The sequence below is a fragment of the Oncorhynchus gorbuscha genome, linkage group LG10 (assembly GCF_021184085.1).
Source record: "Oncorhynchus gorbuscha isolate QuinsamMale2020 ecotype Even-year linkage group LG10, OgorEven_v1.0, whole genome shotgun sequence".
Classification (NCBI taxonomy): domain Eukaryota; kingdom Metazoa; phylum Chordata; class Actinopteri; order Salmoniformes; family Salmonidae; genus Oncorhynchus; species Oncorhynchus gorbuscha.
The window spans coordinates 57,643,693-57,655,982 of NC_060182.1; the positions used below are offsets into that span (position 1 = coordinate 57,643,693).

The 12,290-nt window shown below is 41.6% G+C and overlaps 1 protein-coding gene and 2 non-coding genes across 3 annotated transcripts; all 3 read right to left on the reverse strand.

Moving 5' to 3' along the window:
- Positions 1-88: 88 nt before the first annotated feature.
- On the reverse strand, positions 89-3,053 carry LOC124046271 (60S ribosomal protein L13a-like). Its single transcript, XM_046366454.1, has 7 exons — positions 2,966-3,053; positions 2,251-2,323; positions 1,905-1,970; positions 1,507-1,608; positions 978-1,063; positions 732-791; positions 89-335 (listed from the first exon to the last, which is right to left on the reverse strand). Exons 1-7 carry the CDS (start codon positions 2,984-2,986, stop codon positions 126-128), a joined length of 618 nt encoding a protein of 205 aa, XP_046222410.1. The 5' UTR covers positions 2,987-3,053; the 3' UTR covers positions 89-125.
- LOC124047038 lies at positions 485-566 on the reverse strand. The gene has a single exon (XR_006841088.1). It is a non-coding gene; the product is annotated as a small nucleolar RNA Z195/SNORD33/SNORD32 family (small nucleolar RNA).
- Positions 2,408-2,490, reverse strand: LOC124047037. Its single transcript, XR_006841087.1, has one exon. It is a non-coding gene; the product is annotated as a small nucleolar RNA Z195/SNORD33/SNORD32 family (small nucleolar RNA).
- Positions 3,054-12,290: the final 9,237 nt, after the last annotated feature.

Below are 12,290 nucleotides of genomic sequence, written 5' to 3' on the forward strand. Positions count from 1 at the left end.
AGAACTGATTAATTGCTCATTACTTTCCTTCACAACAAACACCATGTCAACTTCATGCACCTAAAACATGCCAAGAAATCAAGAGTCAAACATTTATCCATCTTTATAGGCAACCATGAACAAGCTCAGACAAGGACACCGTATTGTTTAAGGACAGCAGTGTACTTTGAAATCTTGCTCTCCACATTCTTCTCTGCCAGCTTTGACAGCTTTATCTCTGTCTTTTTCTTGGTGTACCGGATCTTGGCCTTCTCTTTCCTCTTCTCTTCCAAAGTGGCTGTGATAGCCTGGTACTTCCAGCCAACCTCGTGGGCCAGACGCCCAAGGAGGGCAAACTAGGGAAGGCAAGGTTCACACAAAGGACAGGAAAAATTACTAATGAAAAAGCATTACAAATCAAATCATTAGGCTAACAATCCAATATCAGATCATAACAGAACAGTTGCCATTACTTGGGATTCAAATAATTATTTGGATGTTGCTTTATGCCTCAGATGGTAGTGCATGTAAGGTATTCTCATGGTCGTCAAACTCAAATACTTACTGTGGTAAACATCACTGACAATAAGCAAAGATTGGTACCTGGCTAAATACATGTCAGCCAATGTCACTCAAGAACGACATGGCTAAACATTAGCAAAACCTGCAACTTTTGAAATACAACTACCTACTAGTGAATGTAGCTTTGATAAAGTCAGTGGCATTATTTGACAAACTAATTTTAGGCTTACCTTGCGAGTGGGCTTCAGACGCACAATCTTCAGGGCGGCAGGTACGACCATGCGCTTCCTCTGTGTAACAAAATAAACGTCAGCTCCAAACAAATGCAAGTCCATTAGAGGAGAGGACAATTGCGTCTCAGATTCAGGGGTATTCTCAAAGTCAAAACTCAAACAATGTATGTATGGAAAAGTAGCATCACTGACAGCACACAATCATAGAGTTACACTTAATTATTGAAACGAAACATCAGTCACCTTGTCATAAGGAGGGGGGACACCATCAAACACCTTCAACCTTTCCAATGCAGCCTGTCCTCTTTTGGTTTTGTGAGGGAGCATGCCTGTTGGGTCAGAGTGGCCATCAACAAAACATTTAGGCAATTATGTCACCCTGCACTGGATTGGCAATATTTCGTAGGGTTAGTAAAGCCAAGGGGGGAAAAGAGGGGGGGGTCACAATACTTAGGGATACATCACACTTCAGTTCCATGACAATTTTGGATTGTGAATATGCTTAAATTCCCAATGTACAGTAACTTCCCCATGACTTAATAGATCAACACAACATTGTGGCCTTGACTGAACTCAGCAGTCAGATCCGGGTTAAGTGTTCATCACAGTCAAGTAGGATCCGTCCATTGCCCAAAGTAGAATTCAGAATGCGTGTACTTCATGCCATCAACCCAATATGGACCATTGAAATAAATAACCATATAGGTTAAATCCACACAAACCACTGGACCAGTAAGCCAGAGCTGAAAAACAGGAGGGATTTTGATCTTACCCCTTACGGTCCTCCAGAAGATTCTGCTGGGAGCTCTGAAATGGTATGGTCCACGAGAGGGGTTGGTGTTCATCCTTTTACGCAGGAAAGCCAGGTACTTCACTATTCACAAAACAGGTGCAGTACACCATCAAGCTAAGCCATAGTCTCAACCGCTTTACCACAGCCACAATTATTTCACAACTGTGGTCAACATATACTATGTTGCTTAATGTGTCAGATGGTAGTGCATGTAAAGTATGTTACTGGTGGTTAAACTCAAATATTTACTGTGTTAATCACTGACAAGCAAAGCTTATGATTTAGGAGAAAATATTTTACTGTGAATCAAAATAGAACCACACAACCCTTTACAACATTACAATTAAACCAAAAAAGTAAACCTGACAACAACTTACATTTGTTACGGTAGAAGTTCCCGGAGATGTTGATACCCTCACATCTCACAACTACCACCTTGTGTCCTGAAAAGGAGAGAAATCATGACTTACATATTGAAACATGGACAAATACACAGGCCAATTGTTTAATATACACATCAGAGGGTAATGTGAGTTATCACTGTAGTTACTCAAGCAATGTAGGTATAAAAAAAAAAATCACTGACAGTTGTAGCAAACTAGACATGGCTGTGTCCACATCAAGATGTAATTACACATCAAGTGACAATATCCTTGGACTGGATAACGATCAAAGTCTCGAGATGGGTATTAATTGACAAAATATTGGACTTCCAAAACTCACCCAGCAGAACTTGCTTAGCCACAATGGCAGCAAGACGGCCAAGTAGATGGCCTCTGCCATCAAGCAGCAGAACCTTGGAGGAAAAGCGTAATCAAGTCATTTGCGAAAAGCTAGTTGCCCACCACCTGGGGTTCAAATGATTCAACGAGCTTGTTTTTATGTCTCAGATGGTAGTGCATGTAAAGTATTCTCATGGTCGTCAAACTCGAATACGTTACTGTGGTAAACATCACTGACAAGTAAAAAGAAATACGAACTTGGATGAATACATTTTAGTTATGGTTTTGTGTCCACATGGCCACGTCCGGCTGGCAAGACCGTTGAGCTTAACTGGGGCTAAACATTAGCTGGAGCAATGGATAGCGTTACCCAACTATTGAGTTGAACTCAGTCATGTTAATTGAGAAATCTTACATGGCAAATTTAGGTATTTCATCTAAACACTATCAAAAAGGCCTAAGAATCAGGAATTAATTTTGCAGAATCCTTGTAGCTAGACTAGGTTGCTTTAATTAGCTAGTTAACGTTAGAAGGCATGACTAGCTTAGCTAGCGATGTCAGCAACACCATTCATGTGTCAACTAAAGCAACGAATAACCTCCCCCCTAGTCTTCACTTAACACTGAGCAATAGTTAGCTCCACTTCTGGATACAATATGTATATGGCTGTATTATAAACAAATATAGCAATGTTGGTTCTAGCGCTGTTACACACCTTATTGAACCGGTCCGCCATGATGAGCGAAAAGAAAGACAGACGGGGTTGTCCGCTGTAAAAGACAGGGGTTTCTGGGCGGCGCTATAGCGTTAAAGGAAGTTACGAATTTCATTCTTCTTCTGGGCTTTATACGCAGCACATAATATGCACATTGCCACCCCCTGGGCAGAGTGGGGATTACAGAAAACATTTCCCATTACTTTTTGTCATACATTTTTTAAATGTCCTATTACATTTAGCATGCAGAGACAATGCTGTGGCATGCTGCGTTTCCAGCTGATGCAGAGCAGCGTAGCTGGAAAGCAAGGGTTTGCCTTGTGGAGGTTGGGTGTCGTGGATTTGTGGCGACATCCACCACCAGGTTGCTGTCGTGACTAGGCAAGTCAGTTAAGAACAAATTCTAACTAGGCAAGTCAGTTAAGAACAAATTCTTATTTACAATGACGGACTATCAAAGGCCTCCTGCGGGGACGGGATAAAAAATACATTTTTATATATATATATATATGACAAAACAAGAGAGAACAACATAGCAACACAACATGACAACAACATGGTAGCAGCACAAAACATAGTACAAACATTGGACACAGACAATCGCACAAATGGCAAGAAGTTAGAGACAACAATACATCACGCAAAGCAGCTACAACTGTCAGTAAGAGCGTCCATGATTGAGTCTCTGAATTAAGAGATTGAGATGAAACTGTCCAGTTTGAGTGTTTGTTGCAGCTTGTTCCAGTCGCTAGCTGCAGCAAAATGAAAAGACGAGTGACCAATGGATGTGTGAGCTTTGGGGACCTTTAACAGAATGTGATTGGCAGAACGGGTGTTGTATGTGGAGGATGATGGCTGCAGTAGACATCTCAGATAGGGGGGAGTGAGGCCTAGGATGGTTTTATAAATAAGCATCAACCAGTGGGTCTTGCGACGGGTATACAGAGATGACCAGTTTAGAGGAGTATAGAGTGCAGTGATGTGTCCTATAAGGAGCATTGGTGGCAAATCATATGGCTGAATGGTAAAGAACATCTTGCCCCTCGAGAGCACCCTTACCTGCCGATCTATAAATTATGTCTCCGTAATCTAGCATGGGTAGGATGGTCATCTGAATCAGGGTTAGTTTGGCAGCTGGGGTGAAAGAGGAGCGATTACAATAGACTAGATTTAACTTTAGCCTACAGCTTTGATATGTGCTGAGGGAAGGACAGTGTACCTTCTAGCCATACTCTCAAGTACTTGTATGAGGTGACTTCCTCAAGCTCTAAACCCTCAGAAGTAGTAATAACACCTGTGGAGAGAGGGGCATTCTTCTTACCAAACCACATGACCTTTGTTTTGGAGGTGTTCAGAATGCGGTTAAGGGTAGAGAAAGCTTGTTGGACACTAAAAAAGCTTTGCTGTAGAGCATTTGACACAACATCCGGGGAAGGGCCAGATGAGTATAAGGTCGCAATTGTAAATGAGAACTTGTTCTCAACTTGCCTACCTGGTTAAATAAAGGTGAAATAAATAAGACTGTATCATCTGCATATAAATGGATGAGAGAGCTCCCTACTGTCTGAGCTATGTTGTTGAAGTAAATTGAGAAGTGTGTGGGGCCTAGGATCAAGCCTTGGGATACTCCTTTGGTGACAAGCAGTGGCTGAGACAGCAGATTTTCTGACTTTATACACTGCACTCTTTGAGAGAGGTAGTTTGCAAACCAGGCCAAAGACACCAATAGTCCTTAGCCGGCCCACAAGAATGGAATGGTCTACCGCAGTGGTCACCAAACTACGGCCCGTCAGCACATTTGGCCCGGCCCTCTGAACAATACCAGAGACGCTATCAATTTTTTTTCCTATTTGGCCTCCAGAAAAAAATCCTAGGCCCGGCCCTGTCAAAGAGAGAACGGAATAATGGCGAAAAGGTTAGGTAAGAGAAAAATAGATTCAGAATGCAGGGTATTTAACCTGCAGTGGACAAACGATTATTTTTTGTTCAATGCAAAGAAAAGGCTGTTTGTCTCATCTGTCAAGAGATCTTCGCCGACACTATGAATCCCAAATACGAGCAGACAAACTCTCAAAGCTAAAAAGTGGACTACTATCTCAGCAGAATACATTTGTACGCCAAGCTCAGCTGAACCAGGCATCCGTTCGGGCCAGCTTTCGGGTTGCTAAACTGATAGCAAGAAGCGGTAAGCCTTTCACTGACGGAGAGTTTGTTAAGAAATGTATGGATGCTGTCGCGGAGGAGGTGTGTCCCGAGAAGAAAGATTCATTTAATGCCGTAAGTCTGTCGGCAAGTACAATCACCAGACGCGTTGAAGAAATCGGGAGTAATGTATATGCCCAGCTGCAGCAGAAGACGAAAGAATTTGACTTTTTTTCATTAGCACTGGATGAGAGCACGGACGTGCAAGACACAGCGCAACTGCTCATTTTTATTCGTGGAGTTAGCGCAAACTTTGAGATATGCGAGGAGCTGGCAGCCCTCCAAAGTCTCAAAGGGACTACAACGGGAGAGGATATTTTTGACAAAGTGTGCCAAACCATGGAGAAGTTGGACCTGGACTGGTCAAAGCTAGCTAGCATAATAATAATAATAATAATATATGCCATTTAGCAGACGCTTTTATCCAAAGCGACTTACAGTCATGTGACGGGGCTCCTAGCATGGTGGGCGAAACTCGCGGTCTAATAGGACGCATGAACCGGGAGTTGGAAAAAAGGGGTCTCACCGCCCCGCTACGAGTCCACTGCCTAATTCACCAGCAAGCACTGTGCTGCAAAGTGTTCACGTGGGATTCTGTAATGAAGGTTGTGGTGTCGTGCATAAACTTCATCAGAGCAAAGGGACTTAAACACAGGCAGTTCCAAGAATTCCTGTCTGAACTGGAGTCTACGCACGGAGATGTGCTGTACTACACAGAGGTCCAATGGCTGAGCCGGGGCAGAGTTTTGAGGCGTTTTTATGAGCTGCTACCCGAAATTAACGCATTTCTTCATTTAAAAGACAAAACGGTCCCAGAGCTGATCGACCCAGAATGGAAATGGCACCTTGCATTTTTAACAGACGTGACAGAAATACTTAACAGCCTTAACTTGCAGCTACAAGGCGAGGGGAAACTCATTTGCGACATGTATTCACACATAAAAGCATTTGAGGTGAAATTAGCGCTGCTTTTGGAACAAGTGAAAAAGCGCAACTTCGTCCATCTTCCTGCTACCCAAAACCTGTCGACAGAGAACCCAGCGGTCCCGTTCCCAGCTGAAAAGTGCGTGGAAGCACTGGAAATGCTGAAGGCGGAGTTCGGTGTGCGATTCAGTGAACTACATGTTCATGCAAAAGAAATCCGTCTTTTTCAGAACCCCTTTGTTGCCGACATTGATGAAGCCCAGCCTTCATATCAGTTTGAGTTGGCTGAGTTACAGAACTGTGATGTTCTGAAAGACGCATTCAAGCCCAACAGTCTCATTGACTTCTATGCCGCCCTCCCAAACGACACATATCCAAACATCAAAAAACACGCAATGAAAATGTCCACAGTTTTTGGCAGCACGTATATCTGCGAGAAAACCTTTTCTCGCATGAAACTGCTGAAAACCCCGATGAGATCAAGATTGACAGATGAACATTTGCATCAGTGCTTGAGACTGGCTGTAACTAGAATGGAACCTGATATTCAACTTCTCACCAGCCAGATGCAGGCCCACAGTTCACACTGATGAACATACATAGGTAAGCTCACTTTTCTGACTTGAATGAGTCATTCTGAGCATAAACAAATATAATCATAATAAAATCTACTGGGATAAAATCCATCTTTACAACCATACTGGTAGTGAAATGTATTGTGCTGTGTAGGTGCTGTATCACTTAGTTCAGTTTCTCAACCTGCTTCTTTTGTAGTTTTCACGGGGAAGTTGATGAGAGAGAGCTGCAAACAGCGGTGTCTACAAGCCTACTGGAACCTACAAAAGGATTATAAGGAAGGAACACAAGAACTTTAAGAGACTGCTCATATGTGTCAGAGAGATTCTGCTCTGACAACTGAGCTGAACTTTTATCTGTTAAGATTGTGCATGGCACGACAGAAAGTTAATGTTCCATGGCTTTTTTTTCTATGAAGAACCCAGAGAGAGTTATTTAGTTATTATTTATTTCCTGTTTTTTCTGTGAAGAACTCAGAGAGGGTTATTTAGTTATTATTTATTTCATTAATAGTGTTATTATTTGTTTCCTGACTTTTTTTCTGTAAAGAACCTGGAAAGGGTTATTTGGTTATGTGTGGCTTTCTGGAAAACAATACATTTTTTAAGCTGCCCTACGATCGTCACACTTTTTCTGTTACAAACTGACACCGGCCCCCCATCAGAGAAGGGAAAAGTTATGTGGCCCTCACAGGAAAAAGTTTGGGGACCCCTGGTCTACCGTATCAAAAGCTTTGGCCAAGTGAATAAAAATAGCAGCACAACATTGCTTAGAATCAAGGGAAATGGTGAAATCATTGAGGAACTTTAAGGTTGCAGTGACACATCCATAACCTGAGCGAAAACCAGATTGCATACCAGAGAGAATGCTATTGACATCAAGAAAGCCAGTCAATTGATTATTGACAAGTTTTTCCAACACCTTTGATAAACAGGGCAAAATAGAAATAGGCCTATAACAGTTAGGATCAGCTTGATCTCCCTCTTTAAATAAAGGACAAACCGTGGCTGCCTTCCAAGCAATGGGAACCTCCCCAGAAAGGAGAGACAGGTTAAAAAGGTTGGAGATAGGCTTCGCGATGACAGGGGCAGCAACCTTAAAGAAGAAATGGTCTAAACCATCTGACCCAGCTGAAGGACCTTGGAATCTGCAGCCATGCCCTTCGCCAAACCATCAAGGCAACATCAGGTGTTGCCGAAAGGAGTAGCCAATGGCTCTGGCTGAAGTGAAAAGATCCCAGCTGGTACTCAAAGTGAGAGGGAGAAGACTAGGCAGGTACAGGTTCTGGGATGCTAGAACTCACTGTTGAGCTTTCTTGGGATGTTGCAGGCTCATCAATGAAACATTAAAGATGGAAGGTGCCAACTTGAAAACTCCATTGGCGTATCTGCCCTGTCCCAACACCGGAGCAAGTATTTTAGGTTAGTGCTCATGATCTTCTATTGGCACAAGGCATTTTAATATCTATATTAACTCATATAAGTCAATCAAATCTGTTCGCTGCTCTGGCTCCCCAATGGTGGAACAAACTCCCTCACGACGCCAGGACAGCGGAGTCAATCACCACCTTCCGGAGACACCTGAAACCCCACCTCTTTAAGGAATACTTAGGATAGGATAAAGTAATCCTTCTCACCCCCCTTAAAATATTTAGATGCACTATTGTAAAGTGGCTGTTCCACTGGATGTCATAAGGTGAATGCACCAATTTGTAAGTCGCTCTGGATAAGAGCGTCTGCTAAATGACTTAAATGTAATGTAAATGTAATATAAAAAATACACTGATGTCTCAAATGTATAATATTCTACAAGCTTCTCTTGTGGATTCTCAATACATGATGTCTTATGGCTACTACGGTATCCTCAGTGGACAAATTAGTGTCTGATTCTCAAGGAAGAGTTTGACCCGTTTTCATACGTGTCAGCTTCACGTTTTCATACATGTATTGGCTCTCATAGCTCTCTAAAATAATTACCATACCTTATATCTAATTAATATATTTTTTATTGTGCATCCCTTTAATGAAAATTGTCTCAACGGCACAGCATCACCACAACAATGTAAATCACAAACAATAGTACAACAAAAACAACAGCTGGATAGGGATCATTAAATTAGCTACAGGGGCATTGTTGGACAGAGTTGAAATGTCTTATACTGGTGGTGACAAATTATTTGTGAATTCTGGAGGTTTTGTGTACATGGGATTTGTATCGGCGGCCTGGCGGTAATAGCTGGTATCACCTAATCGATTACCATCTACCAGAGGCATCATGCACCCATTATTTTGGAGGGGGCACGAAGTAGTTGAGGTTTGAATTTAGCATTTTTTCAAACACCTGCAACAGCCTTTCCTGCAATCTAGAGCTATAATCATTATGCATAATTCTGTAAAGAAACATGTATATTTTTCTATATAGGTTATCTAAGCACACCTCATAACCTATTAATTTGTCATTTAATTAATAATGCACATTGATTAAGAACCTTTATGCCTTTTATGGAGTTTAGTACAAAGGACACACTGGTAAATAGTACAGTAACTCATGAATTAAAGCAATTTTAGTATTTTATGAAGTCTAGCAACCTTGCCAGCAGGCATTCCAGCTAAAATAGTTAGACAAGTTACTTACTTGATTGATAGCCAGAAATGTCTTGGTAGCTAGTTACGAGGTTGGGAACTTATCTGGCTGGCTAACTTAGCCACCTACCAGTTTTTTAAAAGTTGGTTTATCAGTGGCGATTTTAAGCATGTAAATCTTGGAGGGCCAAAAAAATAAAAAATAAAGTGGGATGCATGCCAGCAAAGCCACTATACAACATTAAACAATAAAGTAATTGCACTATAACAGTGACAAACGGTGCCCACAAACTGTTAGGGCCTACATAAATCTGTCGCAACAGCAGTCCCAACACCTTAACACTTCTAGCGTAGCCTTGTCTGTCAGTGAGAAAGTTCATTCAGCCTCATTTACTGACTTTAAAAAAACATAGCTGATATGGCTGACTTGCTTAAACAAATGTGGTTTCTACTGACAATTGATATGTACAAACTATGGCATAAGGGGATGACAAGCGGATAAGAGGCAATCCGTAATTTCGATTAAGACATCAATGATCCAGCTAGGACGGACGTAGTCAATAGAACTATTTGTTTAGCACTTTTGAAATGTACAGCGACAAAATTCAGAACATGGGCCATTCTTACATTCTTCTCCCTGTACACCAAGTTAGAACCTTAGGATGAATAAAGGGGACTTGTAAAGCAGACAATGACAGCTCTTACAAAAGTTGATGATTACATTTCTCTAAAACAGGTTATAGGCTATATGTGCATCACCAAGTCAGAATAGTAGGTGAATGAGGGGGGTAAATAGACCAAATTATTAAGGTGATAAACATGGGCTATTAACAGCTCACTACACAACATACACTTAGAATTACTTTCTTAGCTACAGTATACATATCTCCCTGACATATGAAATAATTTATGCAGCAGCATACAAGACTCACCTTGTTGTGTTGTGCTCCCTTGAACAGGAAGGTGGCACAGCGGTCCATCATGCTGAGTTTTTTTTATTTTTACGGAATTCCCAGTTGTCATGAACTCAATGCTCTCGTTGGCTGGCCCTCGCTTCATACTCATCGCCGAACCCACTGGCTCCATGTCATCTACAAGACCCTGCGAGGTAAAGTCCCCCCCTTATCTCAGCTCGCTGGTCACCATAGCATCTCCCACCTGTAGCACACGCTCCAGCAGGTATATCTCTCTAGTCACCCCCACTTATTTCCCTCACTAGCTTTAAGCACCAACTGTCAGAGCAGTTCGCAGATTACTGCACCTGTACATAGCCCACCTATAATTTAGCCCAAACAACTACCTCTTTCCCTACTGCATTTAATTTATTTATTTTGCTCCATTGCACCCCATTATTTTTATTTCTACTTTGCACATTCTTCCATTGCAAATCTACCATTCCAGTGTTTTACTTGCTATATGGTATTTACTTTGCCAACATGGCCTTTTTTTGCCTTTACCTCCCTTATCTCACCTCATTTGCTCACATCGTATATAGACTTGTTTAAACTGTATTATTGACTGTATGTTTGTTTTACTCCTTGTGTAACTCTGTGTCGTTGTATGTGTCGAACTGCTTTGCTTTATCTTGGCCAGGTTGCAATTGTAAATGAGAACTTGTTCTCAACTTCCCTACCTGGTTAAATAAAGGTGAAAAAAATCAAATAAATAAATAAATAATAATAATGAAGTTAAGTTAACAGTTGTTTTGAGCACAGCACAAATCAAGCTTCATTGACAGCATGGCCAATGATGAATGCTTATCATTTTAAAGTTGGAAAAGAGACCCTTAATCCCAGATTTGGGACCACATAGCCACTCTCACTGATTCCATCCAAACCACTCATTGTTGAATTTGCGATTTTCAACTTGTTGTGGTAAGGTTTATGTCCAATGGCCGATGTGCACCAATACATTTTATCTATAATTTCTCTTTATATGACAAGGATTAAAAAGGATTTGCCAGTAGATTGTCGACTTGATTCATGATGACTGGTAGCTAAGATACTGTATATATCATGTGAATTGACAATTCTATCTGTGGCCAATGACCTTGAGCCTTCTTGGATGGGCACTTCTAATGTAACTATGGCAGCACCCAAGGGGCTAGAATTTAAGGTCTGACCTTAGACCTGGCAGTGATGTAGTGTCCCTATGAGTGACAGAACACTGAGCCAATCATGGCGCAACGCTCCTTATTTTCTGCTGGCATGCCCCACCACCACAGAAAGCACTGAGCTAGGCTGAAACACCTGCATTTTGGAGCTGCCTTACTTAAGAAAACAGACCATATTTGAATGCGGCTTTACTAACTCCGATATATTTTTTTTAATGTTGTTTACAAACTGATATGTGACACGTATTAATGCCAAAATAACATGCAAAACAGGCAAGTCCCCCCCCCCCCAAACAAAAATGTGGGGATCAAAACCCTGAATGACGGGTCAACAGTGGTGGCTAGTATTTGAGAATCAAAACGGCTTTTTTATTTATTCATCAAGAAGGAATTAATAGGCCACCTAGCTTGACCTATTAACTATTACAGACTAAAAAGGTAACCCAGCCGCGAGTTGCCCAGTGACGCGAGCCTACAAGACGAGCTAAATTCCTTTTATGCTTGCTTCGAGATAAGCAACACTGAAGCATGCTTGAGAGCACCAGCTCTTCCAGACAACTGTGTGATCACGCTGTCCGTAGTAAGAAAGACCTTTAACCTATTCAGTCGACCCTCTACTTTTTCGAACATTCGGTTAAAAATCACGCAACATTTCAGCGCCCTGCTACTCATGCCAGGAATATAGTATATGAATATGATTAGTATGTGTGGATAGAAAACACTCAGACGTTTATAAAACTGGTTAAATCACGGCTGTGACTTTAACAGAACGTGCGTTTCATTGAAAAGTGCAGGAAAATCTGATCACTGAAAGTGGAAAAATATATCCATCCGCCGCTTCAACCCATTGTTATGGGCGAAAGACATTAAATAGGGCTGAGGTTGCAACACACCTGCAGCTGCAACAAGCTTATCTTCTTGCACCTTT

Excerpts from the sequence above, each read along its gene's own strand:
- LOC124046271 (XM_046366454.1), bottom strand. The coding sequence starts at position 2,986 with ATGGCGGACCGGTTCAATAAG. Across the intron at positions 1,609-1,904 it reads GAACTTCTACCGTAACAAAT|TGAAGTACCTGGCTTTCCTG; the intron begins GTAAGTTGTTGT and ends TTTTGTGAATAG. Across the intron at positions 1,064-1,506 it reads CTTCTGGAGGACCGTAAGGG|GCATGCTCCCTCACAAAACC; the intron begins GTAAGATCAAAA and ends CTGACCCAACAG.